General features: G+C 42.7%; 1 protein-coding gene across 5 annotated transcripts in view; it reads left to right on the forward strand.

The window, feature by feature from the left end:
* Positions 1 to 2,024: 2,024 nt before the first annotated feature.
* Positions 2,025 to 23,741, forward strand: part of GRIA3 (glutamate ionotropic receptor AMPA type subunit 3) — a 153,348-nt gene continuing 131,631 nt past the window's right edge. For all 5 annotated transcript variants that reach the window (XM_086619427.1, XM_086619426.1, XM_086619429.1 and 2 more), the window contains exons 1-2: positions 2,025 to 2,115; positions 3,022 to 3,180. In XM_086619427.1, coding sequence (XP_086475553.1) covers positions 2,025 to 2,115; positions 3,022 to 3,180 — 250 coding nt within the window. The remainder of the gene's footprint in view (positions 2,116 to 3,021; positions 3,181 to 23,741) is intronic.

Consider the following 23,741-nt stretch of genomic DNA (forward strand, 5'->3'; position numbering starts at 1 on the left):
CCATACAGATAACCATTTATTTAAATAGAGCGATAAAGTGACAACTGCCATCTCAGTCTAAACAGGGAACATTACCAGCCACCCAGCAGCCTGATCCCTACCCTGGCCTGAACTGGAGTAGATTCCATTTTCTGGGCATGATTTTCATGAAGGAACGCACAACATGTAGCAAGCAATGCATGCACCTAGGAGTAAGTCTGAGTCGCATATATGCTGCTAAAGGCATATGTTATGCTCCTGCATCATGAATGTGATGCCCTGGTCTTCACCTAGGCCTTTGGCTTCCTTCAAGAGTAGTGGTTTGAATCTTTGATGTTATTCATTAACATATGTGTGGCAATCTGCCACTGTCTTACATCTCGAGTACTTACATGAAGGTACAGCCAGTGGCACTGGGTGATTATTTTCCAAATGCAAAGCCAATTGCTTTTGATATTATTGCTAACTCAACTGAACATAGACCCAAGGAACACCAGAATGAGATTAAGAAAAAAAGAGAAAGCAGAAGAGGACCAAGGGAAAGTGACCCGCTGAAACCAGAGAAAAAGGAAACATTAAGTGAAGAAAAATCTTCCCTGGGCCTATGAAATAGACTAGGTGACCTAATATCTCATCTCTGTTTCCAGATTGTGGTTTTGTGAGCCTCAAAGCAGCAAAAAGAGAAAACAGCTGCAGGATCCATACAGTGAGATCTCGAGGAGACACGTGCAAGATCAACCCCTCAGAGAACCAAGCCTCCAGCAGAAGCACAATAGCTCCTTATGGATGTGAGGCCGGAGGCATATCAAGATGGGTGCTCAGCGGTGGGTACCAGAGAGTAGACATGATGTCCAGCGCCGTCAGTGGGCCACGCTTCGTGCGCTGTGCTGAGGCAACACAGCCTCTCAGAGATGTTCCCTGTCTTTTTCCAGTGTAAGGGATGAAACGGGGAGACTCTGTTGGATTTCCTTCCTTTAGAGGAGGTTGGAAAGGTCCTAATATTCCCTTGTGTGGGAATAACTCGCCCTATCTTTTTCCGCTTCATGGCACTGCGGGCAGATGGATGCGGGAGCCTCCCCCCTCAGGCGTTAGCACCAGAGGAGGGATGGGGAGAACTCGGGCGCAGGGCAGGCAATCCCTCCGGGAAAGTCCATCATCCCTCCGCGCTCCTTGCTGGCTGGCTGCCCTGTGCCCTTTTCCAGCCCTCTCCCCGCCACCCCCCTCACCTCAGGCTTGGCCGCGGGCGCCCCCGCACCTCGGGCGCCGTCCTCCGCCCGCCGAGGGGCAGATGCGGCGGCACCCGCCATCCCAGCCCGCGCGGGGCCTGTCGCCCCCGGCCCCGAGGCGCCTGCACCGCCCGCCTTTCCCGGCCCTGCCCCGCCGCCGGGCGCGGGCAGGACCCCGGCCGCATCCCCCTCGCACCCCCCGCCCTCTTCTGCCGGCCCCGGCTCGGCTCGGCGCCCCTCCCCCGCCCGCAGCCAGGCTCCCGCACCGCGCTCACTCCCGCACACACACGCACACGCCGAGGCGATGCAGCTTTAACGGGGCCAGCTGCAGCCCGGGGGCCGGCCCACGTGAGGCCGGTGAGCTCCCTCAGACCGCAGCCCCGAGCGCTGCCGCCGCGGCCGGGAGACGCCAGCGCCGGGGCTGGGCTGAGCCGAGCCGAGCCGAGCGGCGGGCGGCTGTCAGCCCGCCTCACGCCAAGTTTGATCGATAACCCCCTCCCGGCCCGGGCGGAGCAGCCTCGCCGGCTCCGCTACCCACCATCTTTGGGGGAAGTCCCTGCGCTGGGGGGGGCTGCTGGAGACGGGGGGAGAAAGGCAACCTCGCAGCCAATGAGCCCTGCCAGGCTGGGGTGAAGACAAGAGGAGGATTTGGGGAAGAAAAAAAAAAAAAAAGAAGAAGGGAAGAAAGGAGGGGGACCATCCTCCCCGCTACCTCCGCCAGCATCGCCACCACCATTGACACTACTCCGAGTCTCCAGTTGCGCCCATGCCTGTGCCGCCAGTTTCGTTTTAGGGGCTGAACCGCAGGGGCTGAAGAAAATGGGGCAGAGCGCGCCCCGGACCCTCCTGCTGCTGCTGGCGGGGCTGCTCGGGGAGGCTCTGGCGGGGTTCCCCAACACCATCAGTATCGGTAAGCGCCGGCCGCGGCACCGCGACCCGCTCCTTCCCCCCGCCAGCCGAGGGGAAGTTGTGCGGAGGGGGAGCGGGGGGCGGCGGGGGGCGAGCCCGGGCGCCGCCGGGTAGGGGCGCGGGCGGCCCCGGCTGCGTTCGGGGCCAGCCCCGCTCCGGCTTCTTCCCGTGGCTGCGAGCGAGAGGCAGGAGCGGTGCCGGGGCTGCGCTGGCGGGCGGCGGCGGCTGCGCTGCCCGTTGGCCCGAGCCGCGGCGGGAGGGTGCGCGCCGTGCCCGGGCGGGATCGCGCCCCGAAGCCGCGCATCCCGTGTAGCGAATAACGTGACGGTAGCGGCGGGAGGCTGTAGCGACGTGCCCGAAACTCGGGGCCGAGCGAGCCGCAAGGCTGAGGGCATGCGAGTGAAACTTGGGTTTTTTTTTCCGTGCCTTTCCCCTGGAGCAGCGCTCGGCTGTGCGTGTGCTCCACCAGACCGTTTAAAACCGCACGTTTCCCACGCCGCCGGTGTCCTTAGCAAATAACTACAGAGACGTTATTCGGGTAGTCTGGAGAGAATTTAGGAGCCACGGTTCGCCAGCTTAGACTTTTAAATCCGTGTGTGGGCATCCGTGTGTAAGTGGCCTGGTTTTCAAGGTGCAGCCGCAGCTCCCAGTGACTCCCGATAGCTCAGGGGGCACCTGGACGTGATGTGTGGCTTTAAAAGCCTAACTTTGGACTTGGCAGTATGTATTTCATGTACGTGCTCTGTCAGAATTATGTGCTCAGGCTCAGCCTGCTACTCTTCATTCTTTCTTGAGATGTGCGGTATGCAAATGTAATTTATTGCTACTGTTTCTCGTCAAAATTCATTCTGAAATGCCTTTTCCCTTTTTTCTTTTTCTTTTTCTTTTCTTTTTTTTTCCATCCTAGGTGGACTTTTCATGAGGAACACTGTTCAGGAGCACAGTGCATTTCGATTTGCTGTGCAGTTATACAACACAAACCAAAATACCACAGAAAAGCCCTTCCATTTGAACTATCATGTAGATCACTTGGACTCTTCAAACAGTTTTTCAGTGACAAATGCTTGTAAGTAAATACATGCTTTTTAATATATATTTATCTGCTATCTGTCCTTACATTCCGTTTCTCACTGGTAGCCTAGAGTTCTTGTTTATACAACATAGTGCAACAAATGCGTGTACTGACATGAGGTTTAGTAGATTTGCAGCATTATATGGTTGAATAATACCTTAGGGAAAGTTCTCTCGCCACTTCTTTTCACCCCTTTAGTTTTGTTTTCCAGAAAACCAGCCATGTTATTTATATAGCAGAGCTGTGTAGCTGTGATCAGTGAATTGCTGCTGAAGTAACATCCCTTTTCTGTTGAGGCTACAACCTAGCCATGGGAAACAGCATGATTTGCAAATAATACCATGTAGGAATAAAACAGAAACAGCTGTTTACAAGTGACCTTGAGGGGACAAAGCTAGAGGGGCTTACTCCTCTCCTCTGCCCTGAAATTCTGGGTTGTTTTGTTCCAGTGAAAGTCCTGTTAAAAGGTGAGGAGACTGTAAACTGACAAATACCGTTAGAGCTGATGGGAGAGAAAATGGAATCGGAACGCTTAGCGTTATGAGAAATAGCTCTGCACAAGGAGTGCACACATATAATTCGAGCCTTTGTTAACAGAAGAAGCAACATAGAACTTTGAGTAGTGTTAATGTGGTATTAAGAAGTGAAATCTGTTTCTGAAAGACTGGTGTGTGTTCCGCGCAAAAAAGCATTCCTTTACCGATAGTAGTTCCTGAATATTTGCTTCACTGATGTGTCCAAATCTGGTTTTATACAGTTTTGACTGTAAACCTTTGAAAGTGAATGGAGCCTTCTTGCAAGGTAGTTGCATGCATTTTGCAGTATACGGAAATACGTCTGTACATGATCTAAAGGACCTCTGAATGCAATGTGCTAACTTTTGTGTTATGAACAGGATTCCTGTTCATATACTCGCAGTGTAAAGTGTTCAAAGAGGAAGCATCGTACTAAAATAATGATGTATTGGCGTACAGAAACTAGTATATCTTGTTTTAAAACAACAATTTCATGTTCTGAATATCTCATTAATTTTTTGTTTGTTGGGGATAGGATAGTTTGTACAGTCCTGTCCCACGCTGTATAATCGGAAGGCTGGACAATTAGATATTTTATTCTTCTAGGATTTCAGGTATTTTCTGAGAAAATGATTAGAAAATATATAACAAGGCAATATTTGGACAAATTTTGGATTGATATTCTAACATATCCCCCATGTGACTGCTTCTTGCTAGTGCAGCGTTACACTTTTTAAAGGGCTTTGAATTAGGACCTTTAAAACTTTTGCAGGGGGGTTAATTAAATAATATCCAATAAAAATATTTGGTAAAGTGGAAAAAAATTGTAAATAAAAGCATGCCTGTACTTCACATCCTATTTTACTAATCCTATACAGCCTCAACAGTTCCGACAACAAACATCAGACTATTAATCCTTAATCAGTGTAATCCCTTCAAGAGGCTGTATCTCAAACATAGTTTCCTAAATATCAATTATATGGGTTTAAACTAAATACATTAAACTGCTTGGGTGATTAATTATTAATTGGTTTTTAAAAGTTATACCAGCACTTCTTTACAGATCCAACCAAGACAGGTGAACCACACGCTCGTTCCGAGGCAGTCAATGTACTATTTAGTCAGTGTGCTTCTCATCTTCTGATATCTAATGATTTTTGTCTTTGCTTAGTGAAAGCTGTGGCGATTGTAGTAAGATGAGATGGTTTTCTGTAGTATAGGGCTGCGTGTTCCAACACATATATTACCAGTGTAGTAAAATTGGGAAAACTTAAATCTCTGGAGAAACCATGGACCAGAGAATACCAGCCTACAGTAACCTGTTTAAAAATAGATGATGTGAAAAAAGAAACAGAAGGAAGGAAACGAAAAGGTGACCTTGTCCATAGCTATGTCAAGCATCTGGTAATACTGTTGGTAGGAAAAAGATACTGTGAGTCCAAGTCACCAGTCACCATCTCAGTAGCTCAAAATAAAAAATAAAAAAAATAGAAAATAGAGGAACAGTGGCTCTTTTTGGATCTGGAAGTAATGGTCTTTGAAAGTCAGAAAGCTCATGCATACCGGTGCATTAGGATCAGCTAATAGCTCCTCACACTGCCTGGTTAACATGTAAAACATTCTGTCCTGAGTACCCTTAATCACGTCCACACTTCCCAGTGGAGTGGCAGCTACTTTCAGGGTGCTGCCATATCCGTGAAGGAATTCTTTCCACAACGTTTTTACTTCTCTTGGAGATAAGCATAAATTGTCTCCAGTGCTGTCACACAGCCGTTTGATCAATATTTGCAATTGGCAGGGATCCATAGGAGAGAAACCTGCAGTGATGCTGACTGCCTTCACTGGAGAGGGAGACTGTGGCTGACTTTGTGGTGGGATGGGTGAAGGAACTGAAGGGAAATCGGAGAAAGTAGCATGTGTAGCTTGAGCCTAGTACCTGTACTAGTCAGTATCCATAAAATAATACTTTTTATTCTCCTTTGCTTTGGTTTATATGATAGTGGCTGTAGTAAGTATGGATGTGTGCAGGAATTGAGGGGTCTCTGCTCAGGGAAGACTTATGTCCTTAGTGTACAAGCTGCACATCCCGCTTGGTGCAATCTGGTGCATTCCAGAGGCAGGAGAAAAAAAAACTCTTCTGAAGCATCCTCATGAGCCAGAGATAAAAAGCCCACCTCTGGTCGGGCTGATTTGGCAGTAACCCAACATGAGAACAAACTTGTTTAGAAGCAAAAGAAAATTCCTGCCCTAAGCCCCTCCCTCTCATTCCTTTTTCAGTTAAATGATGCATGATCTGATTCATGTGCATGTATTCCCTGCTTCACTGCTAGCACCGAGCCCCTCTCTGTATGTTTAATTTACACGCATGCATACAGTATTCATCTACTCTGTATTTATCTGCCCACCTATTTATTTAACTGTACGATAACAGAGAGCAAATGCAAACACAGATGAAAATTCCAGTGTGTTTAAAGGTGAATTGAAGTTTATCAGTTGGCTCTGGGGAGATTTATTACGTCTTTTAAAGTATGCAGCTTTTTGCCGTCAAGAAAAAACAAAACAAAAAGGAAGAAAGTTAAACTTGACCTGTGAATGAATAAAACCAACTAAAACATGGATGTTATATTTTCTTCAAAAACACTCATGCAGGGAGCGAGCTGCCTTTTTCAGAATGATATGAATATGATAACTCAAATCTATAAATTCATCACTGAAGTGTCTTTCATGCTTTTCTTATAACCTCCGATGAAGGATGTTAGTATTAATGTTGAATTATGCGTACAGCTCTGTAGATCATATTCCCTAGAAATAAGCCGCGTATGTCTTTCTGCTCTGCACTTGTAGTGCACTATACTAACACTGCTCTAGCCTCTGCAGTGTCAGCTCATTAGCACACAGATCTCATATTCCCTCTCTGCACTGTCATTGCAAAAAATTGCTGTTGTACACCTTTACAGCCAACAAATGTGCACTTGCTTTACGTACAGTTTTCAGGAAATATTTAGAAAAGTAAACTCAACCGTATATGTAGTCCCCGTGGAATTTCCCAAAAGAAAGCATTAGTTTTCATTAAAATCTGTTGATCATGTAATGATAGTGGTGGGATGCATATGGGTGAAAAGGGGCTGTGATTGCAGAATCTAATTAATCTACAGGCAGATTCCCTCGCTCAGCTAAACCTAACCTATCAGCTGCAAATTCTTGCCCTGGTAATTTTTCTGAGTCATTTCTCATACATCTTCTGAACCCAGAAGGCTTTATATATTTTACCAAACGTTGATGTGTGGTGTTTTTTTTCCACAGGCACTCGTTCTTTCAGAGACCAAAAAAAAGAGGGAAGATACAAAGCCGTGCTTACCTTAAGTTGCTGAAATCCTGTTTGTGATTGTATGGACACTTTCTTGAGGGGGGCTGATTTCAGACTTTCTTAGAAAATTTTCTTTAGCATCCTTGCAGTCCTTGTGTTTAATCTTTAAAATTCAACTTGGAAGATTTTAATGGAAAAAGTGCCTGTTTGTTGTTGCGAGAATGTTGCAGAAAATGATCTCACAGAGTTAGCAGAAGATCATTTTTCCAGTTTACTGTATTACTCCCTTTCCCAAAGCACAGGGGCATATATATGTATATATATGCGCTCACATGCATACTCACTCGCACGCATGCACACACACACACTTTTTCCTTAGGTGCTGCTCAGCATTTCTTTTTGCCAGTGGGCAGATAATTTGCTTCCTTGCATCTGTGTGCTCTTTGGCCAGCTGGCAAAGGACACTGATGCTGAAAGTGGTCAGCTTCCTTCTGCCAAAAACATAAGCATGTCTCACTGAAAGTCTTGCCAGGTTTGGACTGTGTACTGGTGGTTTTGCATGAGTAGAGACTACGGGGTATTCCGATAAGGAATGCACTGTGGTTTCTCCCAGCATTCTGTGGGGAAATACCTGGAAATGTACTTTCTACACATCTCTGTTCATTACAGATCCCTAAAAACGCCTTTTATGCTGCAAAATGTGCTCAAGTATTGTATGTTACTGCTGTGGGACAAAGAAAATCAGCTGTCTTTAGCTTAGGGGTCAAAGCTTTTGCAGTGTTGAGGTAGGTGGAAGGGTGAAGGGTGTGTTCCAATTAAAGTTTGTTTCCACTTTGTGGCAGAACGGATGATTTGTCATTGAGCTGAATGGGATCTCAGTGTTAGCAGAAGGAACCATACTGCTTTCAAGTATATTTTATTATTTCTTACATTAATTTTTAAAAAAGTTGACTCTCCTTTCTCTCCTCCTCTGCTACATGCATAGCTTTTACATGCTGTTTAGATGTTAGGATTGCATTTAACTCATGCTGTAGAGATGGAAAAAATCTCATCTGAATGGATGCTTTTGAGAATCTCTGGATCCACCAAATGAATGAAGAGTAAAGCACAATAAAGAGCGCCGTTTACTTGTTCGGTTTTGGAAACATTTTGTGCAGATCCAGAGATTAAATTGTTCACTTTTCCTATACAGTGCTGGGCCTGAAGGACCCATGAGGCTACTGGCATGAATTGGAGAGCTACTGATTATCTACACATTCCAATAAAATGTGTACCAGCTGTAGTTTATCTCTAGGAGCAAATGGAGATGCCGTGATGGGAAACAAGCATGTGACAGTAGCTTTTAACAACAAAAACCCCACAGTTTTGTTGAAGGCTGGCTCGGGAGCTTGTCCAAGAGTCACAGAAAAGAGTGGGTTTCTTTCCTTTGGGTTCGCTGTGTTCAGTGTCTGGGAGGTGGGAGGCTGTCCTCCTGCAAGTGTAGGACTGTTATGCAAGAAGGTGTGAAATGAGGGAGCTGATGTATCTTTAGTGATTCTTTATTATCACAATCCAGTGATTTAACATTTTTCCATTTAAAGCACGTATTTTGTCATTACGGATTTTGGAATGCTAATTTTGATTTAGTTAGGCATCCAGGAATCCTTAAAATGTTTTAGAATATGTTATTTTTAAAGCAGCAACAGTTTATAGTTTCATAGTTCAATTTCAAACCAAGCCAAACTGTATAACTGAAAGTCATCTTCATTTATTGTGAGAAAGATGTTTATGTTGAATTTGTATTTGGCATTTAAGTTATAGCCTAAGATCAGTACTTTCTATGCTGCTGTAGAGTATAGATCACTGGAAGGCCAGTTCTAAGGCAGCTCATAAGGCAGCTTAAAATCTCTATACCTATTTTTGTGAGGTTTGCTATGTGGGGGCTTCTACCTCCACTGGAACAATGTGGCGATCTAAAAATAGAAATATAAAAATGATTGATCTAGATCAAACCAGTTTCTGTGGAACTGTGTGATGATCACTGCAGTGAAGCAATTTCTGGATTTCATCCATAGGTATTCTTTTCCTTCTATGCGTGTATGTGTTATGTTTCCCGGCAGAGGCGTGCTTCCCTCCGTTACATCACCTGCTTTATATTATTGTTGATCTTTAGAATAACAGATGCCTTAGAAGCCTCAAACTTCAAATCATCTTGGAGATTTTTGTGTGTAATCATCTCATGAAGACTCCAAAGTAGACACTCATCTCATGTTCGCCTGTTTGTAGTCATTGCAGTGTGGACACTAATGACTATCACACAGCTTCCCAGTACGTACTGTGGCCTGACTGGATCAGGGAGTTTAGAGATATTTCTGTAGCACCAGAAATGCAGAGTTATTTTAGCAGTGCGTAGCTATATGTGAAACATTCAAAGGCAGCTTGTGCCTTTTTAGTTGGTCTCACCAAGATGTGAGCTATCATATACACAGAGAGCAAGAGAGAAACTGGTGATGAAGTTTCTGTGTAAAGAGGAAGAGTGAATGTAGGAAGGAGTTCAGTCAATGAATCCACCCAGCAGTCATTCCTGCATATCCTCTGTGTGGGGTCTGAGGCACTGAGTCTGTTTTATCGTCTTAACTGCTTCTACAATAGCGAGTGGCAACGTGCAGCCCTCACGCTCGCGCTGCACGAGAGGCACAGAAGCCCTTACGGGTGAGGATCAACCTGCAGGGACACTGCGTTGCAGATAACTTGCCCAGGCACTTGTAAAAAGGGTGAATTGCTCTCCTAGAATTGGATAATAGCCCAGGTGAGCACTCTTCTGCTGGAATGGAGCAACCTACCCAGTCACTTGTATGTAATTATTTTGCTAGATTATTTGGACATTTCAGATATGCTGAAAGTTGTTCGTTTTTTTTTTTTTTCCTTTCCAAACACAATTTACAACACGTTCACTTTCAGACCACTTGTAAGTTATGTGGTTGCATTTGGGTGCTTGGCCCTGCCCTTGTGTTGGGCTTATATTTGTTGGAGTTTATTCAAATGTGATGTTTGCAATTCTGATCAAGAATTTAAAAAAAACACAGGGCTGCATGGTGACTTCACTGGTTTTAGTCCTTTTTAATACAAGAGCTGTCTCTAAAATGATATGTGGATATCTGGGAAAGGTGTATCTAATCTCTGATGGTAAATAGCCCATGCATACTTACTTCATTCCACGTATATTAATTGGTTTTGCACCTCTTTCTCCTGGACTGATGTATGTAGTGGTACTTGCTGATTTCACCATCACTAGTTTTGTCATACACAAACATCAAGTGTTTGGGCCCAGCCCACGTGGTAAAGGGAGTGAACTTGGGAAATTGTGGAGTCTTCTGATGGCTCTTAGCATCATTTGAAGAAAGTCAATCTATACTTCTGATAGCACAGTTTTGCTGTCTCTTATACAAGGGTACTACAATTTACCCGTATCAGACAGGTATTGCAGGGCTGTTGGCAGTGAAAAACATGGAGAGCTTTGGCTGACAGTGCCTTTTTCATTTTATTGATCAATTCTTCCACTTCCCTTCCTAAAAACAAGACAAAACAAAACCACCCCAAAATCAAAGAGCAAAAAAAAAAAACCCACCAAAACTCAACCTACTCTTCATGCTTCTGAAAAATAAATTGAAATTAGCACTTACTAATTTGCTGTCCTTGCCAGAAGACGACGTACATTCCCACTGATGGACCTAGGAGAACACGTGTCGCAGCTGTACAGCAAGCCAATCTACCACTTGACAGAGGAGGATTTTTCAGCTCTTTACCTGAAATAAGCAAAGCTGTTGGAAAGAAAGCAAGTTTAATATTGGAAAGTTCTCTGTCTCCTACGCATCTTGGATCTTTATTGTAAGCACGGTCCACACTTCTATAGCACAGCGTGTGCCCAGTTCTTGCCTACCTGACCCATGCTCAGACTGCTTATTTGAGTGGTGGGAGAAAGAACCATCTCTACTAGAAGCAGCGTTGCCTGTTGATTCCTCCCAGTGAGGTCTGCAGAACACGCTGTAATCAGTACCTCACAGCTGCCAGCTTTTCCAAGAGATGTGCGCCAGTGCGTTTCAGGGATCGGAGGCTTCCATGGTTCCTTCGTCTGATTTCAGTTTCAGAGAGCTTAGTCTGAATACGTACTGCAGCCCACTTAGTGAACATGGATGAGGTCTTGCGAATCACAGGGTTGCTGCATCACAACACACGTCTTGATTGGACTTTGTACCCTACTGTGCGTGCTAATTTCCTTAAAACTTTTTGGTCATTTTCAGTGTTTGTGTTTTTCTTCTGAGGGGTAGGTGAAGGGGGAGAGATGGCTTGAGGAGAAATGATAATTGATAATTTTTTTCAAGTGATGAACTTTCCATAGCCTCTCTACAGCAGAACATGATAAGACATTGTCTTACCAATTACAGGGGTTTTGTCGTCTTAGGCTTTAGCACTTGTGTCTCCAGCTTTGGATTCTAATGAAGTCTGATGGTCAGCAAACTGAAATTCATGTGCTTTCCTTTTTCCCAGCAGTTAGATGGGAGCTAATTACTGTCCATTGATTTGTAAAGGACTGACCCAGGGTCTAACCCTGCATTGAATCGAAACTCTTAGGGGGATTCTAAATTGTCTAGCAAGTTTAATGTACTCAACCATCTTTCTCCAAAGTGTTTGTGCAGTGGTCAGGTAGCATCTCCAGAGTGGCTTTACTACCATCATGGAGTATGTCAAAAGGAGTTGGACCTAAGGAAATGCTGAATAAGGGAGCAATCAGCATAATATCTGCTATTCTACTTTGAATTTCCTTTATAAAACATTGCTTTTTGTGCCTATTTACTTAAGATTTCTTGAGGAATATAAGATAATACTAAAGAGAAAAAATGTATGTGGTCATCCTATGCCAGCTAATCCTATTTTTTGCCTATTTCAGCCAGGTCAGCAGTGTGATTCTCATGGCTAATGGTAGTTTTCATATATTTATATTGAATGCCTCAGCCAGCTCAGACCAAGTTCCTCCATAGAACCATTATCTCACTGCTGTTCTCTGCATGCCAGAAATGGATTGTATATCCCAGAACGTAATGCTGCCTGACTTCAAAACACATATGATTGGAAATGATGGGAGCTGTGTGACTTGCTAATCTTTCATTTCAGATGTAGTTCCAAAAAGATTTTAAAGATTATATTGGGATCAACCAGAAAATTAGTTTCAAACTTCAAAAAATTGACTTGGTTTCAGTTGAAGCCAAATGTTTTGTTTTGGAAGTGATGGTTTCTGGGTTTTGTACTTTTCTTTTTTTTTGACTGCAACAATTTGGTGAAGCCTGTCCAAGTTAGCAAGATGTTTCTACAGACATGAGTCTGCCTTTTTCAATATAAAAGCACCTGTTCTGTCCAATTTTCATGATGACATATAGACTATGAATGTGAAAAAAAAAATGTGTTTTGGAAGAAGCCGTGTCGTGGTTTAACCCCAGATGGCAGCTAAGCCCCTCGCAACTGCTTGCTCACTCCCTCCTGGTGAGATGGGGGAGAGAATCGGAAGGGGAAAAGTGACAAAACTCGTGGGCTGAGATAAAGACAGTTTAACAGGGAAAGCAAAAGCTGCACACCCAAGCAAAGCAAACCAAGGAATTCCCTCACTCCCTCCCATCTGCAGGCAGGTGTTCAGCCATCTCCAGGAAAGCAGGGCTCCATCATGTGTAATGGTGACTTGGGAAGACAAACACTATCACTCCCAATGTCCCCCCACTTCCTTCTTTTCCTCCAGCTTTATATGCTAAGCATGACATCATATGGTGTGGAATATCCCTTTGGTCAGTTGGGCTCAGCTGTCCCAGCAGTGCCCCCTCCCAACTTGTTGTGCACCCCCAGCCCCTTGCTGGTGGGGTGAGAAGCAGAAAAGGCCTTGACGCTGTGTGAGCACTGCTCAGCAGTAGCTAAAACATCCCTGTGTTATCTACACTGTTTTCATCACAAATCCAACCATAGCCCCATACCAGCTACTGTGAAGAAAATTAACTCTGTCCCAGCTGAAACCAGGACAAGCTGTATGTATTTTTCAGGATATATAGTTCAAGCTGCTTGTGATGGATTTCATGGATAGACAACTTTAGTCAGTTAAAGTATGTATAGCATGTCTTTCCACACCATCTACAGGCAACTTAACTTTATTACCTGTAGATGCAGTGAGATAAGCCCAAAATTCATCAAAATGAGATCAGTTAACCCTCCTGAAGTTTTCCACTGGTCCAATTTGGTGCTCCAGGTGCAGCATGAAGCAGTATAGCTTTACTACATGTGGAGCATTGTAAATTTGGTAATGGTTTCGACAATCACGATGTCCTGTTTCAAAGATGTGCATTCATATGCAGCAGATGAGCTTTACTGCCGCTTGTTTTGTGTGAAATAACAGGAAAAGAAATTGCAAGCAGTGATACGTAGGTGCTTATATTTGCAGTGACCACTGGGACCTAAATGTTTAGTGCTTCATTGTTCTACTCAAACAGAAAGGAGAAAAAAAAAAGTCTTCGTGTCCCATTAGATAAATACAGGCAGTCAAGATACGTAATGGAGTCTTCCTCTGATTTACACCAGGGTAAATTTGGAGTAGCTCTGCGGCAGTTTGAAGGAATGAAGCCAGTAAAGGGTAAAAACAGAGTGATCCCTCATGGGGTATTCCTGACTGTAAGCATTTGGATAAGCGTGGGATGTGGGTCCAGGACAGCCAATGGATTCTTCAAGAGAGACTCGGAGCATCTTTATCAGTGGCGCACCTCTCCTCCAGGACTACCCAGGTTGTCCAGGGTCTTGACTTCAGCAACTAACTGAATACTCCCTTGTGTCGCATCGCACATATTTCCTCTTGGAACTTTGGGAAATTTAACAAAACGTTCACGTTCAGCAGTAATAAGTGTCCCTTTATAAATGATGCTGGGTGTCTCAGAAGTATCTGTAATAGACTGTAGAGCAGAATCTGCCAAGGAAAGATTTTGTTTTTCAATTGAAACAAAATAGTGTAAATCAAATAGTCTCCAGTGGAAAGTGCTGACCTTCCTTTAAGCAGGAGTCACTTACACAATCTCTACTTTCAGATTTTCGTTTTTCTTTTTTCCCTTTCCCCCCATATATGTATTTTTGTAGCTGTGAACCTTTCACTACTTTCTCTCTCTGCATCAGTTTATGGATTCTGCAATTCTTGTATGAATAGAGGCTGTGTGACATTAGAAACCATAGACTCTTCTGTGAAATTTAACTCATTGTGTCTCTTACCTGCTTGCGTGGATAGCAGTAGTCGTGATTGAAAAATATGGCACTTTTTTCTGAGTTGCTCTAGGGCTAATTCAAGAACAGATCTCTGGCAAAAGAGGGGTTTTGGCTGAAGCATAAAGCTAACGTTTTAACCTATTTTCATCTGTAAAAACACCCTGTTATTTTTCATAAATAGTGAACCTACTGTGGGTAGTGATGCTGCTAACTCCTGCATCCTGGTCAGGTTCCAGCTTGGATCATTATCAACGTAAATCAGTTATTCTCCTGGAAGCTTTATTCAGATAAATTATCTGCACTTCCTGTCTTAAATTCTTATTGTGTTGTTCTGCAGTTCTAGCCCCTGTTTCACATAAGATGCATTTGAGATTTGAGTTGAGGCAATCCCTGCATACACTGGAGGATACAATTTGATGTTAAAGTGTATTTTCCTTGCGGGTTTTTCTGAAAGGATTTTATGCTTCCTTGGTAATGCCTGGAGATTCCCTGTGTTAATAAGAATTGTTTTGTTAATTGATTCCAGAATCTGCTGCTCTGGAATAGTCTGCCTTAACCGGGATCTTCACATGAATTAAAAAATGGCATCTTTCTGGACAAAAGTGCAAGCAGGATTAGTATGATTCCTCCTCCTTGCTACGTGGTCTCTAAAAATGTTATATCAGCCCTGTGTATTTCTGTGTGTGCTGGGTTGGATTCAATCTATTGCAACATTCTCTGTAAGGGGATTAAAATCTTCTTGGAGATAACTTAATCAAAATCGATTATTAATTGTGTTTTCAAGAAGCCCGGGTGAAGCTATGTGTGAAATATGAATCTATCATTTCAGTTTCTCGGAAATTCAGCTGTGTAATTCAGTGTATGTGGAGTACACTTGCAAAAAGTATGGGAAAGCTCCAAAGATGGGAAACCTCCTTCTGCAATACGGGTGTGGGAAGGGCAGCAGCAGTTTAAGATTCTCCCCTGCTATCCTGCCTGCCTCATTCCTGGATGAAAGATGCTACAGAAGTGTGAAGCATTAAGATCAAACCTCCTGGATAATCAGGACTGTGACTTTGTTCTGCATGACAGAGAAGGGCCCGCGGTTCAGACGCTGCTGAGTGTCTTCTGCGCTGCGCCTGCCAGCAGAGCAGGGTCAATTAGTGCCCGCCGCGGGAGCGCAGCTCTGTTACAGGGGCCTGCGTCCACTTGCAGCTGGTCATTTAGGCGCTCATTATGGGCTTTAGGTTAATAGCAGTGTACGCTGCTACCTAATCATTTACCTGAAACTGAGAGATTTGATTTTACCAGTTTAGCCATCATCCATCATAAGGGTGGGTGAACTACTTAGGGATATGGTTTAATGGGGGATTAGGGACGGTTGGACTGGATGATTTCTAAGGTCTTTTCCAACCTAGAAATCTATGAAATCTATGAAATCCTTCTACCCAGTTTATGTGGGGTGTTTTTTTATGACTGAGTCCAACTTTAAATCTCTGAGAGAAGTGTATCATGTTATGCTGTGGTGATTATAGTTCAAATATGTAGAGATTTATTGCCAATAAAAACCAGTAACTTTAAAATATTGATGATCAAAGCAATAAAGATCTGCAGCTTGGTAAATTCACCCATTCTTAAAAGCTGTTTTTTCTCCAGGAATGTCCTGCCGACAATTTTACTTTAACAGTGTAATAAGACTTTCATTTTAAAACAGCCACTTACTTTCTGTTTGCAAAGACAACTTCCACAGTACAGCCCGTCTCATTTCTCAGAGGTGTAGAGGCACCAACTGGGTTGTGAGCTTCTCCTCTTTGTCCACTGGAAAGCAAATGTTCTCTCTCCAAAGAAACTGGTGCCATTAGCCTTTTAGCTGTTGGCCGTTTGCTAGAAACATCCCACCGAAATGCCTTCTTGGTGAGGCTGGGTGTGCTGATTGTCCCTCACGGTAAACCAGCAATACGCTTATAAATTGGATAATGCTGCAACTTGAAGATTATTTTGATTGCCAGGATATAAATTTTTCTGAGCAACAGGCTGTCAGACTGAAAAGTGATTGTTTATGGCTACAGATGGAACAATGTGACCTTTTAAACTTGGTCCAGCAGTGGTGTGGTTACCTGGATATATGCATGTACGCTGTTGTTTCCTGCTCAGTCGTCTATTCAGAGGGTTTGGGCATTTCTGCAGAGCTCATCTGATGGAGTTTCTTTTGAGCATTACACTCTGTGTGAAGAAGCTGAGGTGATGGCTTTGGCTCCCATTCATGGTATCCGCAAGAAAGAAATTGCTGCAGTCTGATGGTGTACTGAGCTCTCTGCAGAGGTGTCTCATGGCAGCACAAATCCTGCCTGGAAGCAGATGAGTGCTGACCTCTCGGTCCTTGGGAGAGCTGATCATTCCTCTGTTTTCACTAGAGCCCACAGCAGATATCTTGTGATTCCTAACCAGCGAAATAGGGTAGAAAACCTAATAATAATTCCCAGCGGTTCGGAGGTACATTCAAAGCCTCAGGGCCAGTGACCCACTGATCTGCAGGCTGGCAGGCTGGGCAGTGCTGGTGTTGCTGTGCCAGCCCACAGCCCAGCAAGGCTGCCAGGGAGAGAGTCACTTCAACCACAGCAATTGGATCTTTTTTCTCTTCAGGGCTTTGGCAGTTTTCTTTGGGATCTGTACTCTGCAGAGATGTGATTTTTCCTCTTAGTCAGCTGTCTTTATTCCTTTTGCTCCGTTCTCTATTCTTGCTTTGCTTTGATAGATAGGAGCAGATAGACCATAATATTTTTTTTTTAAAAGAGCTATTTCACTTCCCAGAGAGAGCGAACAGACCTGTGAATGGCACCTTCTGTTCCCCGTCTGCCTGAGTTCACCTCGCACCCATCAGCCGCAGTGTTGGTCTCATTCACATTGAGCTGTTAGGTTTGTTTTGCTCTCAAAAACTTTTTTGAGAGTGAGCAAGTTTCACACGGAAGTATATCAAAATCCCAGACTTGCTCACGTTTCCTCAGAAGTGATGTTCGTTATCCCGAGGGTAGGTTTACTCAGATCACTGGAGCTTTCTCTGAATCCAGTTTGACTTTTGAGATGGTCACAAATCCTTGAGATGGTGTGAGTTTCCTGCAGAGCTGGAACTGCTGTAGCACTGGAGGGGTCTTGGTGCTTTCGGTGGAGCCTGTATGTAAATACAGTAACTGAGTGAATGAAAAACCAACAGTATAATTCTCAGCATTTTTTTAGTTTCTTGAAGCCTGCCGTGCCTTTTGCGCTGATATGAGACTTCAGCTCCCAGTGATGAACTCCCTAAAACAAATGACTGAGATTAGTATTATTTATAGATAACCACAGAGATTGTTCATCCCTCTCAAGCTGTTTATTTTTGGGCAGCCCAGTGAAACTGATGAAATTGCTAGTTGTCTGAAATGCTTCTGCCAGTTGTTTGAATGAACGGTATTGATTATAGTTACAGGACTATTCATCTCATACTGGCACGCATACAATACATGTATTATAAAAATGTTGTCTGTCTTGACAGCTGGGTTATGAAGTGATACACTGAATTATACGTCCTTACAGGCAGTGTATACATAGACTTTTCTTAATCCTAATTCAAAAGTATTAAAAGTTACTTGAAGGAACACAGAATGGAGTATCAGACTCTGAAGAGTATTATAATACCTCTATTAGAAACAACCAGTTAACAAATTTCTGTTGAAATGGGCTGACACAATGAAACTCTAATGGATGCTAACTGGTCTAAACAATCTTTGACTGTGGAGGTGGAGAAAATTTTATTTTATTAAATGAGTAAAGCATTTCTTTAGAAGATGCAGATACAAAAGAGATCGTTTAAATCTACCCTGTTACCGCAGTTTTGTTTTAAAATCAAAGAAAACCTTGAGACAAGCCCTGTTTGCAGTGCATGCAGTAATAGTTTTCTGGCTTCGTAGCAAATACCTTAATCTTTCTGATTTTTTATTTAAAAAAAAAAGCGGTGATGCAGTGATCATGTTCGTCTACACTTACCCTCGAAAGGTTTCCATCCTTCATTCTGTCGCTTACTTAATGGTGTGTATCCCCTTTGCCTGGGTTGCTCCATCACATTGCCTTTTGCTGTGGGATTCACTGGAGAGAAGCTCAGCAGATGGCCCTTTGGCTACAGCTTCTGTCCCTTCACTGGAACAGTTGGTTGTTCTAACTCAAAATGGGTTAGAACAAACCCCAAAAGTTGAAATGAAAGCCCCTCTCATGTTTTAGGGGTGTGACTTTCATTGATGCATTGCTGCATATTTGAAAGATTCATATTGTGGAAAACTGTGATTGTTAAATAAAGATTAGATAGATTTTTTAAGTACTGTCCTTGAAAATTTCCATTGTCTTGCTCTGTTTTACTGAGTTTTAGTAATGCTTACTTGATTATGTCTGAAATAACACCGTTGTCTCCGGTAGTTGCCCTGAGAGCAGACTTTCCCCACATTTACCTGAGCTAATTGGTACGTTGAAAATGACTTGGAACAGTATGCAGTGGTGACAGATGTAACTGTAGAATGCTTGGAGGTGTTTCTAACATATATTTGCAATTGTGGGAAATTTGTTAAATAACTGCATTTAAGGTTTCATAAAATATGTAAGTCCGGATCACAGCTGGAGTAGATTGATTTAGGATGCCTGATGTAAGTGGATGGAAGCAGATTTATATCACCATGATTCTTAAAATGGTATTTAACAGTTCTTTGGGGCACTATAGTGGATAGAAATCTTTACAAATGTGTGTATTGTTCAGTTGCCAAAGGATCATATGCTTCTTCAGCTTGTGTTACCTATGATAGCTTTCAAATGGCATATTTTTATCATAATTTCAATTTTCCACAGCATAAACTATCAATTTCCTGAATAGGAAAATATTTTTTTCTCTTGTTCTTTTTTCCTTTTTCTTTGTAATCTGAGATTTTTCTTTACCCATAAGTAGTAGAACTGTAACCATGAAAAAGCTTCATTTGAGCATCTCTTGTCACTGGTTTTTCAGATCCTAGCAAGCCACTTTTTATGTGGCTGCTTCCTTCTGCTCAATGCTTCTACTTTCTTTTCCTTTGTGTCAGTCTCTGCAATGAAGCTGTTGTAATACAACCACGTTAATTGATGGTGGTTTATTTTTAGCTTCTTTCTCTAAAAATTTAATCTCCTGTTATGAGACGGGATATTTACATGCTCATCCTCTATAAAAGTGGATGAGTTAGCGGAATAAATATCCTACACGTTTATGGGAGAATAGACACCCTCACCCCCGTGCTGTCAGCGTAGAGGGAGATGGATTCCGTCGATAATTTGTGTGGTGCAGTGGCTGACAAGATACAGTAGCGAGGATAAAACACTGGCTACTGCACTTGGCAAGATTTAGGGGTCTCTTCAGCTGTGAATGGCTCTGCTTAATTGTTCCCGAAGCCTCCCCTGCTGAAACGATGCATTGGAGCAGCACAAGCTGAACAGTTGGGATGGCTGAACTTGCTCCTGCTGCTCATGAACCAGATATACTGTAAATGCAAACAGTAGGTGCTCCCCTTATCTCTAATTCAAGCCTGGATGCAAGTTTGACTATTCAGCTGCAGTATCAAGTTACTCAAAAAGCTAACTCGGGAGTTGAAAAGCAGGGATTTTTGCTTGATACATATTCTCAATACCGTTCCTTTTCCAGCTTCCTCTGCAGAAAGGACAGCTTCAGGGTGAAAAAATGTACAGGGGTGAATCTCTCTTTTCTTTTTTTTTTTTTCAACTATGGAAAATTGTGGTGTTTTCTACTGTTCACTTCTAAGTAAAGAGGAAAATTTCCTGGGAATCCTAAGGAAAGGTGGCCTTCCCTAAGCGGTATTTTCTCATTCTTCTTTGGAGCTGCAATATGACTGACTCTGTCCTGCTTGTCTTTTAAAGATAAAAGACCAATTATGATAATAAGGATTACATGTAATCCCTATCTAGATTCTCAAGCAAGTAATGACAGAAGAAATAGGGAAGGCCAATATCGTCATTTGAGGGAATGCTTTTATATGGCTTGTAGCTAAAAGTCTTCAGTATTCTGTGCACTTTTCCATAAAGACATTTAACCGCTTGTTGGAAAGCTCAGATGTTGAAATTGGACACTCTAATGTCCAAACTTCACTTGGGGTATAAAAACCCCAAGCATCGCTATAGGCCCGGGGAAGAGTGGCTGGAGAGCTGCCTGGCGGAGAAGGACCTGGAGGTGTTGGTTGACTACCGGCTTGATATGAGCCAGCAGTGTGCCCAGGTGGCCAAAAAGGCCAATGGGATACTGGCGTGTATCAAGAATAGTGTGACCAGCAGGAGCAGGGAAGTGATCCTGCCCCTGTACTCGGCACTGGTGAGGCCGCACCTGGAATATTGTGTCCAGTTTTGGGCCCCTCGCTTTAAGAGAGATGTTGAGCTCCTGGAGCGAGTCCAAAAAAGGGTGACTAAACTGGTCAAGAGGCTGGAAAATAAAACTTATGGGGAGCGGCTGAGGGAGTTGGGGCTGTTTAGCCTGGAGAAGAGGAGGCTGAGGGGAGACCTGATTACAGCCTACAAATACTTGAGAAAAGATGGTGGGGAGGTGGGGGAAGGGCTCTTTACATTAGCGATGGGTGATAGAACAAGAGGAAATGGGCATAAGCTTAGTCAGGGGAGATTCAGGTTGGTGGTTAGGAAGTATTTCTTCTCTGAAAGGGTTGTCAGCCACTGGAATAGGCTGCCCAGGGAGGTGGTTGAGTCTCCATCCCTGGATGTGTTTAAGAAAAGGGTGGATGAACTGCTTAGGGATATGGTTTAATGGGAGATTAGGGACGGTTGGACGGGATGATCTCTAAGGTCTTTTCCGACTTAGAAATTTATGAAATCTCTGAAACTTGCCTTTCAACAATCTGCTCAGCTGTATAAAATGCTGGGCAGATATTCTAATTCTGGTCCCTACTTTGGTCTTCGCTAGTAGCAATATCCATTGCAAGAGCCAATGTGCTGGTGTGTAGTCTCCACCATGATGTTCCATTAGGTGTCAATCGAATCTCTGCTTCTGGATGTTTTTTTGTCTTTCAAGAGAGTGAGAACATGTGGGCTTTCTTAGCTTAAATAACTGGTTACTTTTCAGATCTAGTTAATCACAAGTTCTTCACCCCAACAATCTTTCCAGGATCATCTATTCAAGTAGCTTTTTGTAATCTTAGGCAACAATTTAACTTTTTAAACACTGATTAACTGATTTAACTTTTGAACACCTGATTTTGCTGATTTTGAGGAAGAACTCTTACCTTCTAAATCATGTTTCCTCTCATGGTTGATCTTCCTTATTTTTAAGAGGTCTTGATTATTTTTTTTATTTCAAATCAAACTTGGTTTTATTCTTTTCCACTGCAATTGTGTCATGGATTAAATGCACATCTCCTGTTCGTGCAGACATCTGCTTATATGAAGGACAAAAATTTTAAAATTATGTGTACAGTGACATCATTGTGTAATATTACTGCAATCAGTTATGTTTCTTTATTAGTTACACAACAGTATGATTGCTTGATTCCTGAGAAGAGCATCACAAAGGTGAGTTAAGTTTTAGGGGGCAAGATGAATATCTCACTTGCTCCCCCGAGTCTCTCAAAACTGATATTCAGAAATAAACCTTTTAGGAGAAGAATTTAATTAGCTTGCATTTCCCACATTGTCGGCTCTAATTAACTGACTGTGCTTTGGATTCTCTCCCTCATTTGGGAAGTTTGAATGGAATCTGTAGATACAATGGTTTTAGAAAGACACTTCATCATGTGGCTTGTCAGAAGACTGCAGCCCTGTACAGTGTGATTAGTTTCACTTATTGGCTTTACCCAGCACATTTATTGTGCTTAGCCAAAGTCATGGAAATCCTAGATACTGTGCTTATTTACATTTATTTGAACCATCCTTTCGGTAAAAGAAAACATTTTTATTCTGGCAGTTTGATAGTTTCTCTTTATTCCTTACTGATATTCTCCGTGTTATGTTTTTATTCAAAGTTAATTGTGTGTTAGCAGGATATTTTTTATTTGAGAATAGTTCTGGGGGCTGGGAGGGAGGAAGAAGAGGACCAAGTAAGTGAAGGGAAGACACAGCTTAGAAAAGAATCCAGAGCCAAGAGAATTAAATTGCACTTCTTTCTAAGATGTGAAATGGCTTGAAAGTTCTAGAAATTGCTTCTAGAGCACAACTTTACTCTAGATGTGAAATTGCTTGAAATTGCTAGAAATTGCTTCTAGAGCACAACCTTGGTGTGTTTGCTGGTGCTGATTTGAAAGATTTTCAACTACTGTATCATGGGTAGATTTTATGGAAGGGAAGTTTTATTTCTGAAGAACAGAAATGAAATGATACTTGCTTCTTTTGGAACGGATGTGTAGTGTGTATCCATATATTCATGGCTACTGAATTATCCTGCGTCTGTCAGTCTCACTTTCTGTTCCCAGAGTCCCTCAACAATCAGAGGACAGATTCAGAGTACTTTGATTTATCCAGAGTAAAGAGGAGGCTTTTATCAGCTGGCCACCATCTGAATCCATGTAAAATCTGAGAATTTTATGGAATGAAAGATTCTTGTTGAACATAGAGTAACACAGAATAAAATCCCAAAGATTCTGTGCTTAAAGAGACACTGTGAATTTATGGATTACATATACTCTTTGTAAAATTGTCTTGTCCTTACTCATAGCACCAACATGACTGTCATTGGAAGAAACCAGAGGGGACAAAACATTTCGTCTTTTTTTCTCGTTTATTTTTGCAAGCAGCAGCAATTTCAGACTTGTTGCAAGATTGCATCCCTGTGTTTGTTAGTCCCATCGCTTTCTGTCTTCATTTTTTGTACAGTAACAAGAAAAAGACAAAGAACTGTATATAAAAGTATGCTGTTAAATCCATTAAAAAAAAAAAAAAAGAGAAAGCTGGGCTGAGTGCGGGGCCTGAAACTGCCTTGAAAATGAACTTTAAAAACTTGACTTTGTATCCAGGTGAGGATGGAACAAGTACATTGAAGAGGATGAGAAAAAGAAGCTGGAATAACACAAATTTACTACTTGAACAAAGAAAAATGAACTTGTTCCAATACAGTAACTCAAATTGTGGTTGCTTTCCTTAATAGGATGGCTTCAATAGGATGTAATTTAGGACTTAGTTGCTCTAAGATATGAAAAATGGAGAGCCAGGAAGGAGTGCTTTTATTTATTTTTAAAATATTTTGATAGTTACAAAATCATCTAGGAATTTTCAGTTCGTGGAGTTCATCGTTTGATTGGTTTGATGTGGTTTTTCTGTAGGTCTCAAGACTTCTTGAAATATTGAACTGACAGTGCTTAACTAAAGCTAGCGATAGGCTAACTGTGTTTGCATTTCTGGCATGTTTTTCTTGGTTTAGTGGAAAACTATAAAGGTCAGTATCTTGCTATATGTCCATACAGTAACTTCAGTTTTCACAACTATGCTCCTGACCAGAA

Source organism: Tauraco erythrolophus, chromosome 13 (assembly GCF_009769465.1).
Source record: "Tauraco erythrolophus isolate bTauEry1 chromosome 13, bTauEry1.pri, whole genome shotgun sequence".
Taxonomy (NCBI): domain Eukaryota; kingdom Metazoa; phylum Chordata; class Aves; order Musophagiformes; family Musophagidae; genus Tauraco; species Tauraco erythrolophus.